General features: G+C 36.0%; 1 protein-coding gene across 1 annotated transcript; it reads left to right on the top strand.

The window, feature by feature from the left end:
• Window positions 1-852: 852 nt before the first annotated feature.
• LOC126970936 (facilitated trehalose transporter Tret1-like) lies at window positions 853-22,892 on the top strand. The gene is made up of 7 exons (XM_050817073.1): window positions 853-892; window positions 10,948-11,062; window positions 12,055-12,133; window positions 14,683-14,915; window positions 15,451-15,604; window positions 18,415-18,584; window positions 22,714-22,892. The coding sequence occupies exons 3-7, from the start codon at window positions 12,097-12,099 to the stop codon at window positions 22,867-22,869; spliced, it is 750 nt and encodes a 249-aa protein (XP_050673030.1). The 5' UTR covers window positions 853-892; window positions 10,948-11,062; window positions 12,055-12,096; the 3' UTR covers window positions 22,870-22,892.
• Window positions 22,893-22,914: the final 22 nt, after the last annotated feature.

Raw genomic sequence — 22,914 nt, 5'->3', positions numbered from 1 at the left:
TAATGAGGATTACTTCATGGAGTGCGGTTTAGTCCAACTTGGGAGATAGGATAGTTTTTATTTCAATTTGGATTTTCGACCCATAATTATTTTTAATTTCCAATATTTGTTTTGTATGGGCATATTTTCTGTGAGAGAATTTATTTACGCACGGTTTGACAGTTCTGCTGTGAAGCAATTTGTTTTGTGAGCATATCTCACGAAATAATTCTTGATGTTATGAATATTATTGACAAATTCATAAAAAACAAAAATGAGCATTTGCTACTTCCCACGCTGTTTTTTTATGATATAGTAATAAATGTATAGTTTTCAGACTTTTCCCTATACCCGTAGTATATTGTATAATACGGTATTTCTTGACAAATTTTATAGTTCGAGATCAACGGAAAATGTAATTTATAAAATTCGTGTCGTGTTTCGGCTAAACCAATTTGTTTGAAATTTTATTTGTTTATCGGGTAGGTCTGAGAATCGGCCGAATCCTTAAATGATAAGGGTGTCCCCATATTTTTTGACATTTCATTTTATTTTATTATGATTCAGCATTGAAAAATACTTACAACTTCAAATATTCACCCTTCTACGATCAACCCCTGTTTTTTAATCATGATTTTTATATTATTCTGTTCGATCCACAGATCTGCAATAGGGTTGCAAGATGGCAATTGTTAAAAAAAGTCCAAATATAATGTTGCTCAACGTAGACTCCACTCAATGTAGTAAGATTAGATTAGGACTTTTCAAAATGATTAAATCTTTTCAAGATAAGGAAATTGGACAAAATGTATTTTGTGGAAGATAAGAAATATCAGGTCGTTCTATTCTGTGATTTGTGGCCATATGAAGTGTATTACAGTTCTGTCTATTTTAATTTTTAAGAGTTTCGTTGGTAAGTTAAGGCATGTTTAATTACTAGCTGCTAAGGAAATATTTATGATATAAAGATGTATAGCTTTTACTCCTTATTTTATTTTAATTGTACAGTGTTACACTAATATTGAGTTGGATGTATATATGCTTTTACAACGAGATCCCAGATAATGTTCAAAACAAAAGAATTACGTTATTCAAAATAATTGTTAAGAAATTGTTTGTGTGGTAAAGGTTACGATAACATAATTGATTTTTTCTATGATACCACACATTGGGAATGGAGTGACCGCCCTCAGGCTATTAAATAATATGTTTAATTGCTTATTATTACTTTGTAAACATATTTTTTGATGAAAAAAAAAGCCCGCTGAGTTTGTTGCGCCCATTCTTCTCAGGTCTGAGGCATTCGTTTTGGAATGGGTGGTGGTTTTTGACTTTCATTAAGTGATGTCACATTCTTTTTTGAATAAAAATATTTGAATTTGAATAACTGGATAGCGATAAGGTCACCTAATTGTAAATTTATGTATATTTAGTGAAATAAAGTATTTTCATTCTATCATTCACTTTTAAACTGAAACTCAAAAATCCTTGCTTGACTTCACGGCAGACAGCCGAGCTTCTGAGACCTGATGATACTCCTATGCTTATCCTGCTATGCTGCTGCTATGGTGATCCTCCAGAAGCTATTCAATTCCATCACCTTCGAGGGCAAAACGCAGTAATAGCACAGAGGTAAATGGTGCTATTCTTCAAAAAGGGCCATAAAACGCTTTTGAAGAACTATAGGCCCATATCACTTCTGAGCCGTGTTATCACGAATAGCGCAGGTTTGTCGACTTCCAGCCTCCCGAACAAGCCGGATTCCGAAAAGTCTTAAGAATCATATACCACATAAATACGCTGCGGCAGGTTATACAGAAGACGGAGGCGTATAACAAGCCACTATGCTTGGCGTTCGTGGACTATGAGAAAGCCTTTGATTCGATCTCTTCAGAGGTGCCACATTGGTTATCGATATATCGATGCATATCAGTCCGACTCCAGGATCAGCTCTCTAGAAGCCTATCCGACTGCAGAGTATAATTATAAATTATGTCAGTAGGTAGCCACTAATAGTGTTTTACCTAATTAAATTGCGATAGTAAATAGATAGCGAGTTGCGTGTATTATCTACTGTATAGGTAGCCACATTGGAGTGTATGATCTAAAGCAATGCGGTAATATCATTACATAACGGGTATGTATTTAACTAGGATTAGCAATGTGCCATAATTTTCTAGGAGTAATAACATACGCGAATGAATAAGATCGGAACGATATAATGTGGTTTGAATTTCGAATTTGATGAATCCGGCTCGAAGGACCATACAATGGAGGAAAAACGACGATTTATTTAGGCACATTTACGAAAAGGCAATTATTATATATTTGGATTTAATTTGACTGTATATAGAAGGCTGGTGATTCGCCTGTAGAACCATCCAGATAGATGCGATCGGTGATTGAGTAATAAGGAAGTTATGCCTAATCTTTAGTGATGTGCACGTCGAGGTTAATATGGCCGCCTGCTGTTCTGGCTTGATGATAACAAAACAGTGTAGGAACATGATCAGTGACCAACAGCGAATAGATTTTGGTGTTCCTCAAGGAAGTATACTGGGTCCGACACTCTTCCTTCTATATATCAGCGATCTATTATCACTAACTAACATTAAGGCTGATATTATTTGCTATGCGGATGACACAGTGGTTTTATTCGAAGGGAGAAATTGGATTGAGGTATATGAAAAAGCAGAAAAAGGTATGATTTCTATCAGCAACTGGTTCATGCAAAATCTTCTAACATTAAATTTTGGTAAAACTAAATACATAGCATTTCATAAAACTAAAGCTTCAAGACCACCGTCAAATAAACCATTAATTCTTCTCACTTGCCCATCAGCTTTTATGCATCAATGTCATAACAACTGTAAAATTATAGACCAAATCAGCAATATAAAGTACCTTGGAATTATAATAGATGAACAGCTGTCTCAAATTATTCAAATAAATAATCTCTCATCACGGGTCCCAAAATTATCATGATTATGAAAAAATTAAGATGCTGGGAAAGATACTTCAATCTTAGTTTACAAAACCTTGTGCCAAGTAATACTTACATACTGCATTACTGTTTGGGGAGGCGAAGCAAAAACTCTTTTTATCAATCTGGAAAGAGCACAATGTTCAGTCCTAAAGGTAATGTTACGTAAAAAATATAGAAACAGTACCGACTTGTTATATAAAGAGAGTAACGTTCTCCGCGTACGTCAACTGTTCATTCTGAGAGCAACTATTACAACTCACAGCAGAGTTTTAGATTCTCCGCAACACAATGATCAAATCAAACAACGTGTCTTTAAAATCCCTAACCCCCAGGTTAATTTATCACCTTTATCAAAAGACTACCGTATTTTCTTCTGCGACACATATACAATAAACTTTGCCGTATTTTAAACCTGAAAAAACTTACTACCCGCGATTCAAAACGAAATATTGAATTATACTTAATGAGACTAGATTATCAAGAAACTGAAAATATAATTCACACAATTTTATAAAAAGGATTGAACTCTCTCACACACACACACACACGCACATACACACACGCATATACACACATGCACTCGCACACATACACACACACACGCACAATTTATTGTTTGTTAAGAAGTTTTTATTCTTATTTTCATTTGTTTTGCAAATTTACTATTATTTTTCTACCATATCCATTCTATGTTCCGCGAGTCAAATAGAAAAGTAACTTTCTTTAGTAACTGTGTTTCTCGGCTTCTGTTTCACAAGCACCTTGCTTAGTGCAGAGCCAACACTCAGTACATATAACGTACAAGTTACTCAAATATTCACAATTATGTTAAAGTGTATTGTGTTAACTTTAATTACTTTGTATGTATCTTAATTTTGGTAATAAAATTATTATTATTATTGTAAATCGAATAGTGAAAAAAGGATGGAAAATGTTATAAATTTTTGTAAATAGAATAAAAATAGTTAAAAGAAATTTCTAGTACAATTTAAATTTAAAGACAGAATGGAAGAGAATCACTTTGAAAATAGAACAGATCCGAGGGTATATAAGCTGTACCAAGCGTGGCCTACGGCAGTTCTAGTTCAGACTTGACAGTGTGACTCGTTCCTATAAGCGGAGTATTATTTCCAATCCCTGACCCACTCTCGTGTCAATTTTTTTTTTATGGAATAGGAGGAGAAACGACCGTACGAGTCACCTGTTGTTAAGTGATAACCGCCGCCCATACTCTCTTGCAACACCAGAGGAATCACAGGAGCGTTGCCGGCCTTTATGGAAGGTGTACGCGCTTTTTTTGAAGGTACCCATGTCGTATTGTCCCGGAAACACCGCACAAGGAAGTTCATTCCACAGCTTTGTAGTACGTGGAAGAAAGCTCCTTGTAAACCGCACTGTGGAGGACCGCCACACATCCAGATGGTGAGGCTGATATCCTAACTTGTGGCGTGTCGTGCGAAGGTAGAATACGGCGGCAGGAATTAGGTAAAACAGCTCTTCGGAACACTCCCCGTGATAAATGCGGTAGAAGACACACAATAAAGCGACGTCTCTATGCAACGCCAAGTGATCCAGCCGTTCACAGAGTACTGGGTCCCCGACAATTCGCGCTGCTCTGCGTCGCACGCGATCAAATGGATCGAGCTGATACTGGGGTGCGCCAGAACAGAGATGACAGCAATACTCCATGTGTGGCCGGACCTGCGCTTTGTACAGCGCTAGAATGTGGGCCGGCTTGAAGTATTGCCGTGCTCTATTAATGACGCCCAGTTTCTTTGAAGCCAATTTGGCTTTGCCCTCCAGATGGCCACGGAATTGGCAATCGCTCGAGATTTCGAGACCCAGTATTCCGATACTAGGCGAGGCTTTTAGGGAAGTGTTGTCGAAGAGCAGTGATGCGACAAATGGGGTTTTTTTAGTGGTAAACGCGCAAACTTGAGTCTTCTGGGGGTTAAATTGGACAAGGTTCAATTTACCCCATTCCGCGACCTTCTCAAGAGAGGACTCGATAGAAGACACAAGTTTTTCCCGGCACTGGTCGACTATTTCCCGAGAGAGACGTGCATGGCCCGTGTATACGGCATCACCAGTGCTGTCATCTGCATAGCAATGAATGTTAGAGGTGTCCAACATATCATTGATATGCAGAAGAAACAGCGTAGGAGATAGCACACAGCCTTGGGGCACTCCAACATTCACGGGCTTCGGGTTCGAGCAATGTCCGTCGACATCGACCTGTATGCTGCGCCCAGTGAGGAAGCTGGAGGTCCACTTGCACAAGCTCTCGGGAAGCCCAAATGATGGAAGTTTAGAGAGGAGCGCCTTATGCCATACACGATCAAAAGCCTTCGCTATATCCAGACTAACTGCCAGGCCTTCCCCCTTGCTTTCAATAGCCGCAGCCCATCTATGTGTTAGGTATACCAGAAGATCACCTGCCGACCGACCATGGCGAAACCCGTATTGTTGGTCGTTGATCAACTGGTGACCCTCTAGGTATACCAAGAGCTGACGGCTAATTATGCTCTCCATGATTTTGGAGAGCAGGGAGGTAATAGCAATAGGCCTGTAGTTTGCCGGATCCGAACTGTCTCCTTTTTTTTGGATCGGATGGACAAGGGCTGATTTCCATGAGTCAGGGACTACGCCTTTGGAATAAGAGTGCCGGAATAAACGCGTTAGCACCGGCGTCAACTCAGGGGCATACGTTCTAAGCACGATTGGAGAAATGCCATCCGGCCCGCTCGACTTCCTGACGTCCAACGAAAACAGAGCTCGCCTAACAGTTTTCTGTCTGAACTGTACTTCAGGCATAGAGCTCTGACACCGCGGGATGGTCGGCGGTGTTTTTCCGTTGTCGTCAAGAGTCGAGTTGGAGGCGAAAAGAGCGCACAGGAGATCGGCTTTCTCTTTTGCCGTATGGGCCAGGGTGTCATTCCTCATGTGCAACGGCGGCATGGACGGCTGGCTGAAGTTACCAAGAGCAGCTTTCGACAACGACCAGAACTTGCGTGTTCCGGTCGGGTAACTGGAAAGCTGCTCGCCGATATTGACGACGTGTTTTGACTTTGCACGGGCGATGTGCCGCTTAAAAAATCTGGAAGCACGGTTGTATTTCCTCTTTAGAAATATGCAGTTCGGATCCTTTGTGCCCAGCGCCGCAACCCAAGTTCGATACGCCTGTTTTTTGCAGTCAGATGCTGCTTTAACTGACGCATCGAACCAGGGCTGTGATCTGCCACCGATCGGTACTACAGAGCTTGGTATAAAAATATCCATGCCCTGTAGTATCACATCGGCTACTGCAACGGCGCAGGCACTAGGATCATCCGAAGGGAAACAAACCCTGCTCCAAGGGTAGGATGCAAAAAAGGAACGCATCCTATCCCAATCTGCTGACTTGTAGTGCCAAACGCGGCGGGTCGCTGGTGGTCTGTGACGTGGGCGTCGTATAGGCACTACACTCCTGACCAGGCAATGGTCGGACGTTCCGAGAGGGGCGTCGACAATGACCTGGTAACCATCGGGATGTGTAGTCAGCAGAAGATCTAATAAGGACGGCATTTGGCTATCCACATCCGGGAGCCGCGTTGGCGACTCAACCAATTGGGACAGATCGTACGCCAATGCAAAATTATGCACAGATCGCCCTGCGTAGTCTGTGGTACGTGATCCAAGCCATTCGGCATTGTGCCCGTTGAAATCACCCAAGACTACGATTTAAGCGGAGGGGATCTGTGCAAGCACGTCGTCAATTGCCGCTTGAACGCAGCCCATGAGATGATCGGTTTCTGCGTTACCACTATGGGACCTGTAGACACACGCATAGATGCGGACGCGGTCCTCTAAATCTACGCGGAGCCAGAGAGTGGACAGGTCCCTACCCTCAAAATTGCCGAGACGGCGACAGCAGATATCCTCCCTAACGTACACACATACCCCGGCATGAGGCAAAAAATTGTGCTCAATTTTGTACCCGGGGTACGTTAAATATGACGCTAGGTCGAGATATCTGCGTCTCCGTAAGGAAACACAAGGCCGGCTTGGCCGTCTCAAGATGGTGGTGGACGGCGTTTAAGTTGGAGTCAATTCCCCTGATATTGCAAAAGTCCACGTTGAGTGTGGAGCGGGGTGCCGTGGTGTTACTGCCTCGTTTGTCCTTGGTCAATATTTCCTCGGATGATCTGCGGTACGTGAGCCCAATCCATGTGAGGGCATAGTGGCTGTTAAATACGCCACGAATCCATGATCTCTGTGGTGGGATATTTTTTTATATATATAAAATAAAAAAATAAAATAAAATAGCCTTTATTTCTGCTTTTTCTTACAATTACTATATATATACACACACTTAATTAATTTAATAATACTAAACACTTAATTGATTTAATCTATTCTATCATTTGAACTATCGGCAACTGGATGTTTGTGTAGGACAGCTTGTCTATCGACAAAGGCCTCCTCTAAAGATTTCCACGTATTCCTGTCTCTCGCTAAATGAGTCCATATCGGACCAGCCACTTTTTTGAAGGCATCTTCCCATCTTTTGCTTTGTCTGCCTCTATTTCTTTTGCCATCTCTTGGGTAGCATTCTGTTATTAACTTAGTCCATTTTTCTTAACTGTCTCGTAACATATGTCCCGCCCAACGCCATTTAAGATGTATGTATGCAGTGTGTGCATTTTTGAATTTTGTTTTCGTTTTTATTTCTTGTAATTTTACTTTACCATAAATCTAAAATCTAAAAATAACTCCTCTCCATTCCATTATGGCAAACTTTTAATTTAGTTTCTTGTAATTCTGTTAGCGCCCATGTCTGGCATCCGTATAGTAAGCATGGCATAATGCACATTTCATATACTTTCTTTTTCCTTTCATTGGCATTTCTTTATTCTTTATTACTTCTCTAAGAGACCAAAACCTTTTCCAAGTATTAGTTATTCTTCTTTCTATTTCTTTATTCATGCAATTATCTCTAGATATAAGTTGGCCCAAATATATATTAGTTTACATATTCTAGTTGTTCGTTATTTACTGTTATTTATTCATTGGTTACTGCTTGTTGGGAATTAGTCATAATTTTGGTCTTAGTTAGATTCATTGTCAGACCGGCCTTAACGCTTTCATCGGATAGCTGCTGCAACATTAGTCCCAGAGTTCCTGCGTCCTCTGAGAACAAAATCAAATCATCGGCAAATCGTAGATGGTTGAGGTTTTCTCCATTTATATTGAGCCCATTTTTAGTCCAGTTTAAATTCCTGAAGATCATCTCTAGCACTGCTGAAAATAATTTAGGTGATATAGGACCTCCTTGGCGTACACCTCTTTTAATAGGAAATTCGTTACCCGTAGATTCAAGTTTAATTTGTGCTGTACTCACTGTGTATACGTTTTTAATTATTCGTATGTATTTTTCTTCGACCCGTTGTTTTTTTAGAGCGTCCCATATGTACTCATGTTCCAATGTATCAAACGCTTTGTTAAAGTCAACGAACCCTATATAATATGTTTTATAATATTCTTTATACTTCTGTATAATTTGTTTTAGAGTGTGTATATGGTCAATAGTTGAAAATTTGCTTCGGGAACCAGCTTGTTCCTTAGGTTGGATTTCCTATAGTGTGTTGGTAATTCTGTTTAATATGATTTTTGAAAATACTTTATAAATATTAGACATTAAACTGATCGGCCTGTAGTTTCTTATATCGCCCGTATCTCCTTTTTTATGCAGCAGTATGATTGAAGATTTGGTTCAGTCTTCCGGGATGATTTCCTTTTCGAGGATTTCACTGAACAGATCAGTAAGTATTGGTGCTATCACTGGTAACGTAAATTTTAGTAGTTCATTTGTGACTAAATAGGATCCAGGTGATTTATCTAGCTTTTGTGTTTCGATAGATTTTATTATTTCTTCCTTTAGAATTGGTTTAATCTCCTCTTCAATTTCCGAATAAATTTCCTCAATTAGTTGTTTTCTATTATGACTTTGGTATAAATTTTGATAGTATTGCGTAGCGATTCTTAGTATTTCTGGTCTTATACTGGTCTTTCCGTTACCTTTATTTTCCATGTTTGGAATCCAATCTTTTTTATAATTCATTTCTTTTAAAGCCTTCTTTATTTTTCCATTTTTTTCAATTTGTTTTCTTAGTGTTGAAAACCTTTTTGTTTTTCGTTCTTTTCTGAGTTGTTCGCTTATATTTTTGCTTATTTCTGCTATCTTTTGTCTATTATTTTCATTGTATTTTCCTTGTTTTATAAGTTCTTTCCGTTCTTGTAATAATTGTTTACTTTTTAATGTTATTGCTGTCTTACTAATTATATTTACTTTATTAGTTTCTGTTATTAATTGTTTAAGCAATCTATTGTATTTATCTTACGTGTATATACATTCTTTTCCTCCGCCTTGCAAGGATATTTCGAGGTTGTTCAAAAGTAAATCAGTGTTACCAGTGCATTCAATGGCTTTTCTACTGTTGTGAAATAGTCGTGCTCTTTTGACACGTGTCCCTGATAGTTTAGCCCTCACCATTCTATGATCTGAGTTAAAATTAAAGTTGTTTAAAACAGACAAATCTTTAAAATTGTTTATATTGTTAGACATAATGAAGTCGATCTCGTTCTTATACCGGCCATTAGGAGAGATCCATGTCCATTTCTTCGATGGTTTCTTTCCGTAAAAACTGTTTAGGAAGCTTAATTTATTTTCAATAGCAAAGGATTATGTCCCATTTTATTTCATCTAATGCTAGTTCTAGTTCTTCTAGTTTTTCTGTGGTTCCTAGTGATCGACAGTTTATAGTTGCTATATGTATATCATTATATTTATGATTTTTGTTATTTTTTATCTTTAGAGGGTCGTGGTCGTTTTCCCCCACGAGGACCAGTCGGCTTAGGGGAGGCTATTCGCTATCTCAATTTGTTCACATGAGAAAGCAGATGCACATATTTGTATACATACATACCAAACTCACTTCATCGGCTATTGAAACTTTATTTTGGATGTAAGCTAAAAGCTCATCCACACCGTGATGACAATTATTAGACACTTTAACGTACTCGTCATTGTCGAAATCGCATACGTCTCACGCTCAATCGGAAACGTCCGACTCCGACAGTCGTAATGAATCTCGTACTTAGAATTTGTACAGGCAAGCATAGATTCGCGGATGGTCATCGTATCCTATGCGTTTCCAGTGAACAGATATGTCCTGTCCTTCCAATGAGCAACTGCATGAACCTGTTGTATAAAGGAGCGCTCTGGTTTACCGATAGTAGAAGTAAAAATGTATCAAACGGAAAGGATATCTGTGTTTCAATTAAAAGAAAACAATGATTGATTCGCCGTCCTATAACGGATGTAGACGGCAATAAGATTAGGACGAAGCCAGTGCAAACTTCAAAGGGGAACGTGGAATTGTATGCTTTTTTATGGAAGGTGAGGACAAACGAGCGCACTGGTCACCTGATGTCCTCTTGCAGAGTCAGACTAGTTCTGCTGGATTTTAAGGAAGATGAATGCGCTTCTTTTGAAGATATGAAGATATAGATTAGTTATCATCTCGAAAATACCACACAAGGAAGCTCATTCCATTGGTTGGTTGTACGTAGAAGAAAGTTCATTGAAAACCGCACTGTGGAGGAACGCCACACATCCAGATGGTGGGGATGATATCCTAATTTGTAGCCAGTCGTGCTAAGGTGGAATTCGAGGGCAGGAATCATGTCAAATAGCTCTTCGGAACACTTCCTGTAGATCCCTCCGGTAGAAGCAAGAATCACTTTGCAACAATCAAATGCTTATTATAACACAACCGAATTTCTGGTATCAAAAATAGAGCGTCTTTTTGCTATTGGAGATGTTAAAAACGCGCACTTGACCATCGTTTTATTATATTGTTAGGTTCGCGCACTTGCTCACTTGAATACGCTCCCTGCTCGGGTAATGGAGACTCACGAATACTACTAAGGCTTTGTTCTAGGACACACACTTTCTCACAAGCACTTCTGTATTGGGCTAATGCACCAGACTGAATCACCTAGTTTGATGCTACGACGATTTACTGTGGAGTCAGGATTCAAGCTCGAATATGTACGGTACGTATTATTTAATGGACTAGATACTGAATATCTTTATTAAATTGCTGCTAAATTAAGGCTATATATGAGCTGATATAATGAATGAGAGTACTCGGTCGTTGCTGTGAGTGAACTGATCGTGACGGAGCGGCCGACTTACGGCCGTTCCCAATGTTCAGTCTATCTCCTACTTGAGATAAAGATCGTAACTATCGTTGACTTTTCTGTCCTAATAAACTTATCGACGATCGAATTAACTCACCCTATCCGTGCACGCTGTCTGTCAATGGGACGACGTATAGCTTACCAGCGATATAAAGTTTGTATGGAAATTGCATTTCACGCGTCGATAAGAATGACTTATCGGGTATATTGGGACAGCTTCATATTATTGACAGCTAATTACTGGAAGTAGAAGGTAGTAATTTATCTCTATCTGTAAATAGTATATTGGGAACGGCCTTTAAGCGATTAAGATTGCTGATCGAGCGAATAGCTAATCGACCGGAATAACATTATTAAAATAATTATTTGTTCGATGCTCGAAAAATTATCATTTATAGAACACCTTGAGTAGATTATACGCATTTAGCAACTTTTAAAACTGGATAAAATCGGATATTTTTATTTAACCAGTTGTGAACGAGTAGTTTTACATTAAAATGAGCAATTCATATCTTTATAAGTATTGTATATTATTATATTATATTTGAATCTAAATATTTCGTGTCTCAGACTTGGATGTATCGATTTGGATGAAGTGAGGATTGGAGGATACAAGAAGGTTTTTGGGGCGAAAAATCGATTATTTACTGACTTCTAATTATTCAAATATTTCGTAAAATATATAGCTGATTTTCTTAAGAATTTAAGGTAATTTATACCAATCCTAACTGTAATTGATATATTTTAGCAATCAATTATTCATTGTATTCGAATTACATGTTAATTGTTTCACAAAAGTATAAATTTCATTGTAATTATTTGAATACTTGATTGTCTCATTTTAGTGACAGTATGGTTAAAGTGACTGTGTGACACAAGACGAAATAATGACGAAGATCAGGCAGTTTCAAGTTACTCTGGCGTGTAAGTATCACTACATATTATAAAACAAAGTCCTCCGCCGTGTCTGTCTGTCTGTCCATTCGCGATAAAGTAAAAAAATACTGCACCGATATTCATGCTGCTTTCATCAATGGATGGGTGGTTGTCGAGGAAGGTTTTAGTATATCATTTGTTAAGTTTTTGTATACATTAACGATATTTATTGGAGATAAAAAAATAGAATTAGAGAAAAAAAAGAACGCTTTCAACGAAAACGCTGTCTAAACCCTTTGACATAATATAACAAAATAATGTATGGTGGATTTGTGTATAGGTCTACAGAAAAGTCCACGATTTATATCTTACGATATTATGTCTTTCTCGGCTAAAATATCATAGTATCAATTTTAATACTTTAAAAAATTGGCAAATATAAAGCGGTAATGTAAAAGCCGTTTACACAAATACTATATTAATCCTTATCATTTTATTACTACATAATTTGTTATAAAATCATTCAGAATTACGTTTTTGTTTCATTTTTAACTCATTCACTTTGGTTGCATATTTCCAATGACTGTAGACTACATCATTCTCAAATATTTTTAAAATATTTATTTTCTATTGACAGAACAGGGTCTGTCGGGTCCAGTAATTGATAATAATTTATTGTAAACTGTAATTTGAACGAATCTTCAGTGGGCTAATCAACTGACATCAATAAGGAGGTTCTCAATAATTAGTTTATATATTTTTTATTCAAGATTTTCTCTATTCTATAGTTCTTTCGTTTTGAAGTGACTACTTGGAAGAAATGCTTCTTTAATGTCACATAGATTTTCGGCAGCCTAGCGAAACTCTCTAAGGCTAACTAACTTTCTTCCACATACAACCAAGCTGTGGAATGAACTTCGTTGTGCAGTGTTTCCAGGACGTAACGACATGGGTATCTTCAAGAGAAGCATGTACGCCTTTCTGAAAAGCCGGCAACGCTCCTATGATTCCACTGGAACACTTAACACCAGGACCCGTATTCTCGTTACTTATTTAAAAAGTTAAATATTTTGACATTGCCCAATATGTATATATTTGAAGCGTGTTAATTTGTAAAACAAAATAATCATTTATTTAGAAGGGCTGGATCACTTGGCGTTGTGTAGAGATGTCGCTTCATTGTGTGTCGTCTACCGCATTTATCACGGGGAGTGTTCCGAGGAGCTGTTTAACCTGATTCCTGCTACCGAATTTCACCTTCGCACGGCACGCCACGAGTTAGGATATCATCCCCACCATCTGGATGTGTGGCGATCCTCCACAGTGCGGTTTTCGGAATAAGCTTCCTTGTGCGGTGTTTCCGGGAAGATACGACATGGGTACCTTCAAAACAAGCACGTACTCCTCTCCTGTGATTCCTATGGTGTTGCAACAGATTGTGGGCTGCGGTGATCACTTAACATCAGGTGACCCGTACGCTCGTTTGTCCTCCTATTCCATAAAAAAAAAGGGCAATTGAATTTAATCCTCGTTCCACTAGTTTTCCGGATAGACTGGTTTATGGCCACTGTCCCAGAACAATATTATACTTAAATAGTAGCTATGCAATGTGCATAAAATTATTTAATCATTTACCTCTAGAAATAAGAAACTTACCACAGAAACGTTTTACTGGACTCATGTTTAAATGGTTAATTGACAAAAAAAAAATTATAGTGTTAAGGATTTTTTAAATTTTAAGTAAACTTTTTGCATGCTCATTTAAATTAGCCGAATAGAAGACACTACAATAAATATAAGATCTATATTGTATACTGTACTCGACGCAATAAATAAATTTCATTTAATTTTATTTCGTTTCTTCTCCACGCCTCCGCTTCCATGAAAGAATAACCAAATAAAATCAAGAAAGAGACTTGAGAATCTCCTCCTGTTTTAAAGTTGGTCAGATATACATTTACAATAAACGATTATCCAAATATTTTGTGTTCAAACAATTCGACACAAGTTTCGCCTCTACACGATGCATCTTCAGAAGATGTTGACTCGCCAAACTCTGGCACGGAATTGTCTCGGATGATTAGGGATATCCGCGATCAGTAACGCCTACTTCAATTAATTTAAATAAACGGTTACTTTAATTACTGTACAGATGGAATAATGTTCACAAGTCAAGTCAAGTCAAGTCATTTAATTGCATAGATTGAGTGGGTACATTGGTGTTACATTATAATCATAGGTGCTAACAATCTGCCGGGTAGGCATGCAAAAATAATATTTTACAATTCTTACTTTAAGTTTACCGTGAAAAACATAAAAACCAAATTATTCATAAAAGTCTATCCACCATAATATTATAAAAATGTGAAAAATTAAAATTTGCTTACTAAAATTGTTAATTTGAAATATCTGAATTAACTTATTCTAATGACTATACATTCATGTCTGTTAAATATTCTTTAACTGAATAATATTTCTTCGTCATTAAAAATTCCTTAATTTTATTTTTAAAAAAGTTAATATTTAAGTTTTGGTCCGCTAATGATGCTATATCACGCCAGAATTGTCTTTAATATGAAAATTTTTAATATTTTCAGGCACTCTAGGAAACTTCTTAATGGGTCTTCTATTCGTATGGCCTTCATATACCCTTAATCTGTACACGTCAAAGAATACAACACTACTATCAAAACCCATGACTGAAATTGAAGGTTCATTGTTAGGGTCGCTGCCAGCTTTAGGAGCGTTGTTTGGTACTGTGTTCAGCGGAATTATTATCAATGGTTTTGGGAGAAAAATAGGAGGTATAGCAATTGCCATGCCATACATTGTAAGTATTTAATTCACACATCTATTTATACATAATTATGTATTCAAAACAATGCTTATGACTATATTTGCAATACTTAATACGATTACATGACGTAAAAGATATCATAACGAGGAAGTATACTAAGAACACTGGCAGCTATTTCAGTCAACTATCAAATTCAAAATTTGTAGAATAAAAAAAATTACTTCTGAATGTTCAAGACACTTACTTAAAGTAAGTTGAAACAATTGAGTCTTTGGAGTGTCGCATCATTTTGTAAAGATTGGATTATTTGTTTGTAAAATAATGAAACTGTAAATATTGATTTAAGGCTGGGGACCGAGCCAACGGCCTTGAGGAATCGAGCGGAACCAGGTTACCTCTCCTTTGGTATTTGCAATGACTTTATTGCCACTATATGTGATTAAGTATAACTTTGAAGAAGTAGCGCTAAATTATAAAATGTATATTACTATAATCAGAATTATTATTTTTAGGCTTAAAAGAATTAATGTGTCTAGTAAATAGTTAAAACTGTTTCTTAAAATTTCAGGTATCATGGCTAATGATAGATATGAGCTCGTCATCCACTGTCGTGCTGATAGCGAGGTTCCTCGGTGGAATTTCGTGCGGTGCTTGTCTTGTTCATGCTCCTATCTTCATTTCTGAAGTTGCTGATGAATCAGTGCGTGGATTCTTAGCGAGCGGTAAGATAAAAATTTTGGAAATAATGTGCCTTACCGCGGCGTATTATGAAGATACACTAAATCATAACAAATCAAAACGTTTATTGAACTCATAACATTGATTAACAATGGCTTAAGTTCAGACATACACTTAATTTTATAACAATAACCGATAGATATAGTCAGAATATTAGAACATTACCTCATTTTATTATTTGTCTTCATATCTATTAAAAATAATTTAAACCCTGAAAAATTTAATTTAAGTTTTTGATTATGTACCTTAATATGTCGTTATACATTTAAAATGATAAAATATGTGCATAATAATTGTATTTATACTTTTGTACACATCACATATTAATTCCAAATTGTAAATAAACCGAAATATCTGAATTGCATTACACTCGATATGAAACGTAAATGCAAGAGGAAATTCGTTTTTTAAGAATTAACAAAAACAATTATTATGTGCTTATCACCACACGACAGAAGGCCTCCCCCAAACATCTCAATGGCGATCGGTCCTGCGCTGTCCTCATTCAAACTAATCCGGTGATCTTGACCAGATCATCGGTCCATCTTGTGCGGGGTCTGCCAAAACGTATGTCTTATGGTATGTGGTCGCCAAAGAATGACTTTGCTGACCCACCGACCATTTCTCCGTCGAGCCCTGTGCCCTCCTCACGACCACTTTAATTTCAAAATATATTGGCTACATTGGTGATTTTAGTTCTCCCATGCATCTCCTCAATTCTGATTTGATTTCACATAGAAACTCTGAGCACAGCTTTTCCATTGCCCTCTGAGCGACCATACGCTTTATTATCAGGCAGATAGTTAGCGACCACGTCTATGTACCGTAAGTCATCACTGGCAACAAACACTGTTTGGAAACCTTCGTCTTTAAACACTGTGGGGTCTTTGGACGAGAAGATTATTTGGAGCTTCCCGAACGCTGCCCATCCGAGTTGGATTTGACGAGATTGTGACCTTTATCGCTAAATTGGACCTGCCTTAATGCATAGTTTGTCTAAGGGAGACATACTCGTCAACAATTTCGAGACTACAGTTCCCCTCTGTTACGAGAGTATGTGCAACATGGACGTTAGACATGACCTTCGTCTTCTCCATGTTCATTTTGAGATCTACTCCTTGGGAAGCTGTATATACATAATAAATGCTCCTTCAAAATTTCTATCAACAAAGCCCGAAATTGAATTTCAAAATATTTATAAGATATCTTAAAATCTCATCTATTTAGAATAAATATATAAAGTAATATACATAGATATGTTGTGATAATAGTCTTCCTTGTAACTGACTAACTTCACTGTTAGTATTCTTGGAGAAATGACATCCCTATCATTTTATATAGTAGGTACTAGATTCATACAAGTCATTTTCAGAGTTTAATGTGTCACGTAATTTTTCATTAACTGTTCATTTATTTTCATTTACTTCTGCCACTTCATTATCTGGACTGTGAAGTAATGGTTTTTCTTAAACTATTTATTATATATAGCTATCACCCTTAATTTTCCATTATGATAACATATTGTCTTGTCTTATTTTTACTTGTACCCTTTGAATTGTACACAACCCTCAAATTTTATAGGCTATCCAAATAGTTCGTTTGAAATCGTTCTTTAAGCATGTGCTCTATAAGTTATTATACTTGCAAATAACTGAGCTTTATTTTCCGGTTTTAAAAAATTAGTCATCCTTCACTAACGGAACGTTGTGCGCAATTAATTATTGACGTCTACATTTTTTTGACATGACAGCCATTTTTTATACTATGTATGTTTCGACACCATCAAACTATTTATACCTACTCAAATCAGTAATTAACAATAAGATTATTATCGTTTTTGATACTAAAATCAGTAGGTTCATTCGATACCTGCTTGAAAAAATAATGAATTGTGAGTCCTCAATTATTAGCTGCTGGCCAACCTTCCACACATATTTTATATTATCTTTTAGCAGATAGTAATTAGGCATAGACATAAGATACAAATTATTGATTGAACAATAGATATTGATTAATAATTTTAGATTATATTTTACTTCTAGGTATATCTTTTGTCTCCCACTTTTTTAGACTTAATTTTCTTTCTTCTTATTCTTATTAAGTTCTACAATTATTAATAAGTTTCCATGATGTACGCCAATTCTTTCAGTGGGTTCCAAAATACATGCATTCTCGCTATTCTCCTTTGTGATTAAATTAAAATCAATTACTACTTTTAAGTTATAATAACTTAAACTGTATTAGCATTATGTTAGTCGTTTATCCGTTCCTAAATTTCAATGGATGTTAGTGATTAATATTTATGTTTTCCTGTCTACGAATATGTTTATGGAGATAAGTGTTCTTGGCTGGTCAGAGCATTAATGCTATAGCGGTCATCTTCGGAAGAGCGAGAACTAGAATAAAAATCAATATTATGTCTACTTAAAAATATAGATACTAATTTAATAAAGATTTTTCGCCTTTAGAATATTTAAATTGGAATACAAGTAAACAAGATATGCCAGTTTGAACAAATCGCGCTCCTGTATCATGCACTTTTGGTGCTTTAGCAATTTTACCTTTCCAGTGGCGTCAATATCTTTTTAAAGCAGAATATTACATATTATAATATTATATTCCTATAGCAGTTCAAATAATATTTTTTTTCTTTAAAACTAATGGACATCTTTGATTATATACATGTTGGTGGCATCTAGTATGTGGTAAAAGGAGACTTTATCAATAAAGATCATTTATTGCAAATTCATACTAGCATTTCGTTAATAAAATTAATTATAGCCTTTATTTGCAGCTACCACCTTCTCCTACTGTTTTGGAGTGCTGATATCATACATTTTCGGATGGGTACTCACATTCAGATATATTGTGTGGATGAACATTCTATTTTGTATTTTATACGTGGCCTTATTACTGTCAATCATGGAGAGTCCTGTGTTCTTGTTGAAGAAACGAGGACCAGAGGTAAGACTTGCTCAGGTCATACGCAATCAGTACAGAAATATCTTTGAATGACCGTCTCTGAAACGCACATCTCTCTAAACATCGTAAAACTCGAACGTTGCGTAGAGACGTCACTTTTGTGTGTCATCCACAGCAGCAATCAAAGACAACACCACGCAATGACGAAGTGTTCAGTAAATAAAAGCAGGTATTTTAAAAAAAAACTTAAAAACACGCGTTGGTCTAAACGATAGTGGTTGAAATTTAAAATGAACATCAATTCCTGCCTTATCGACGCAGATAAAAAAAAATATATAAATTAATAAAATCTTATTTCGCAAATTGCAAAATGGAATAATTTTATGAAATTAATGTATTGTCACCAGTCCTCGATAAATCTACGGAGATTTAACGAAATCTGGCCGTTTAAATTGGGTCAAAATCGCGTCCACATGAGTCGGTTACAAACAAACATACGTATACAGGTGAATCTAATAAAATACGTGTAAAAACTGTAAATTAACAGCATATTCACAATTAAAAGGCATAAAAGGCATTTATTTTCTCAAAATTGATTCCTTTAGAATATTTATTGTACGGTCATTTCTATCGCTATAAAATAATCATAATCTAGTCCCAGACTGTCCGATCATTTAGATATTCAGCAGTGGAGTAATAGGATTTACGACAGAGCCATTTTTTTTATAAAACATTTAAATTTATTTATAGATAATGCCTGAACAGTGGCTTATTATACAAGTATACATTTACCCTTAAAGCTATTATGTTATCTTATGAAGCCTAATAGAATTAGTTACAAGCAATCCCTTATTTTTATCATACGACACTCCATCATTTAAAAATGATGCGAGTGTCGTATTTATGGTAAATGACCCTTTAAAGTAACAAAATTGTGTAACTAACTTGACGTTTTTTATCATTTTGCTTAATAATTACATTTCAATTACTAAAACAAAAGTTTCTCGTCCGTCTCGCACGTGGCCTAATTGTTATCTTCTGATGAGTGTATACAATATAATTTAAACATTACTGCCACAAAATAAGTTGTCAATTTATATGATTGTTTTAATGTTATCTGTATGTATATTAGTTACTGCATAAGTATAACCAATGGCACTCGGACATTTTTAACTGTAGTATTGATCTGTATATCACGAGTTGTGTCTACTTCATCTGTGTGGTCTTAAATCCACTTCAGCGTGCTAAGACAATTAACTAGCATCATTGTTACTATGTTTTAATTGAGTACGTTATAGACTTGATTCGATAAGTGATGCCAAATTCAAAGCTAGTAGTTCTATCATGTAAAATGTAACTTCTTTGTATTATCATCATTTCATGAGCCGGAAGACGTCCAATGCTGGACAAAGGCCTCCCCCAAAGATTTAAAGATCTTCTTCTTCTTTCTGCCTACAGTCAAAAAAATATGTAATAGTACAAGTACAGAAGTTTCACTCCGCAAAATCAAGTATTGGAATAGGGACTCTTGCGTCCATACAATAAGGTGTAATTCAAATCGCACAGCGCTATAAACCTACATTATTATTCACCTTGAAGTTGCCTTTATTTCTATCGTCTTCTCACGACATTAAGGTTGTTTTCTTTACCTAAAACTGTACCTAGTAGTAACTGTAACCTAGTATGAGGTCATCTTATAAAAATATCTAAGTTTTTTCTATAATGTAAATGATGGTAATCGCAATTTTAAATCAATATTCTTTCTTTGTCAAACCTACACTAGTTGCAGATAGTAATGTAAGCGTTGGAAGACCACGATTCGGTCGTAGTAATATTATCTATGTAATGTTTACTTACGTAATCGGTCGTGTGCTGCCCTTTGTATACCATAGTGCAAATAAATGATAGTTAAAAAAAACTAAAAAGCACGCTTTATATATAATTCAACTAAAAAATAGAAAATAAATTTAAATTGAAAATAGTGTAAAAAAAATATATTTTTTTGTACAAAAAGCGTGGGGTGTAGAAGAATTATTATTTTAATAATATCTTAAAAAGCACCCCACGCTTTTTTTACAATAATATATATTTTTGTACACTATTTTCAATTTAAATTTATTTTCTATTTTTTAGTTGAATTTTATATAAAGCGTACTTTTTAGTTTTTTTTTAACTATTATCTATTTTTCATTTTTTAGTCAAATTAGTGTAATGTCATCGGCCCTCGATAAATCTACAAAGTTTGAACGAAATCTAGCCCTTTAAAGTGGGTCAAAATCGCGCCCAAAGAAGTCGGTTACAAACATACAGGTGAAGCTAATATAAAGCATTTAAAAGAATTTCCACGAATTCGCGCATGTAAATTTTGAGCTACTAATATAGAAAAGAATACGAAAAAAGCTAATGATGATCCATAGATTATATTAAATGCAGAAATCGGATTCTATCCATAAATTGAACCAGACCTATATTCATTTCAAAATAAAATTTGATTTCACACATTTTTGTATAGTCACAATCTATTCATTGTTGCAGATTGAATTTTGCTATAAGACACTTTAAAAAGATACTGTAAGTATTATGAATTATTAATAATAAATATTTATAGTTAACATTTTTTGTGAGTAGTGAAGCACCGAATTGAAAAAATCTTGTCGTCGTCTTAATGCAATCCAATATCAACCGTTGGGTTAATTAATTTACAATCACTGTATTTATGGATGTGTGGCGGTCCTCCACAGTGCGGTTTTCAAGGAGCTTTCTTCCTCGTACCACGAAGCTGTGGAATGAGCTTCCTTGTGCGGTGTTTCCGGGACGATACGACATGGGTTCCTTCAAGAAAAGCGCGTACACCTTCCTTAAAGGCCGGCAACGCTCTTGTGATTCCTCTGGTGTTGCAGGAGAGTGTGGGCGGCGGTGATCACTTAACACCAGGTGACCCGTACGCTCGTTTGTCCTCCTATTCCATAAAAAAAAAAAAAATTATAACAGGTTTATCATACAAGAATTTATCTTCAATGGTATCATGTATTTAAATTTTATTACTTTGTTATTATAATGAGTCTTTTAACTATTTTGTGTATTATTATGTATGTGTGTATCTGGGTTCAAAGTATACAAGATACAGAAAGTGTGAGAGTGAATTTAGGAAACATGTTGAATGGAGCTTTGCACTCCTTTATGAGCAGTCGAAAGGTATCTAACAAGGCGCGTTTGGCTGTACATGAGGGGGTGTTGGTACCGACACACATGTACGGAAATTAAAGTTGAGTATGGCAGACGTAAGATAAGAAATAGTGAGATAAGGAAACGTTGTGGTCTGAAAGAAGATATAGTGACAAAAATTGAGAAAGATAATATGGCATCTGGCTTGGCCATATCGAGAGAATTAATGAAGAACGATTGACGAAAAAAGTGTATAAGGGGTAGACCTAGGCGGACGTTTCGAGACCAAATCAGGGACGACTTGAAAAAAGGCCAGGTCAAGAGTACCCTATACCGAAGAGCATGTATGAAGGGAATAATGAAAGTGGACGAAGCGAAACACGTATGTAAGGATCGTAGCAACGGGAAAGATATTGTCATCAAGAATCATGCCTCTACGGGAAAGAGGCTTTTTTATATTATTATTATTATTTAATAACTTAAAATCAGTTCGTGTACAAACATAATATGGTTTCTTTTAGGGACCTTTATAAGGGTCATATATTATGTTGAATTTGTTAATTTCTCATGCCAAATTATTTTAAGATAAAACGCCGCAGAAGATATCCAATTTTTTCTTCGTAATTCATGCTTAGCATATTATGAAAAATCTCATTAAGACAATCAAATTTTAAAATTGGTTCCATAAACGTGTGGAAGAATATTGTATATTTTAAAAATAATAAAACAAAAGAACAATTTTTAGTGTTCTTTATTAATTAAGTAGTTTTTACAATATTAATATAACTTGAACGAACGTTTCATAGCCGTAGGTGTTTTCACTATAAAATATTTGACTTTTTATTCTCCATGTCTGGATATTCATTAAGTAGTGGTTTTATCATTGGTCATTTATTTTCAATGCTGGATTGATACTTTAGATTTACCTAAAATCTGTGTTAGTGTTGGTAGAGTTAAAAGAACCGACGTTGAAAGAAATACTAATTTTCTATTTGTGTGTCTTTAGGCAGCTCGTGAATCAATCGCCTATTACAAAGGCTTGTCTTCCAGTTCAAACGAAGTCACAGATGCACTGGCGAGGCTTAAACAAGAAATAATTCCTGCTGTGGAACTTATTAATATATGTGGTAAGATTGTAAGTTGTAACATTACGGAATATTAACAAATTTTGACAAGCCGAAATTCTACTTTAATAATAATTCGACAA

Source organism: Leptidea sinapis, chromosome 22 (assembly GCF_905404315.1).
Source record: "Leptidea sinapis chromosome 22, ilLepSina1.1, whole genome shotgun sequence".
Taxonomy (NCBI): domain Eukaryota; kingdom Metazoa; phylum Arthropoda; class Insecta; order Lepidoptera; family Pieridae; genus Leptidea; species Leptidea sinapis.
This window is presented reverse-complemented; position numbering and strand designations above follow the sequence as displayed.

Coding starts and splice junctions, on each gene's coding strand:
- LOC126970936 (XM_050817073.1), top strand. CDS start 12,097: ATGACGAAGATCAGGCAGTTTCAAGTTACTCTGGCGT. Junction 12,134..14,682: donor GTTTCAAGTTACTCTGGCGT/GTAAGTATCACT, acceptor TAATATTTTCAG/GCACTCTAGGAAACTTCTTA. Junction 14,916..15,450: donor CAATTGCCATGCCATACATT/GTAAGTATTTAA, acceptor TTAAAATTTCAG/GTATCATGGCTAATGATAGA.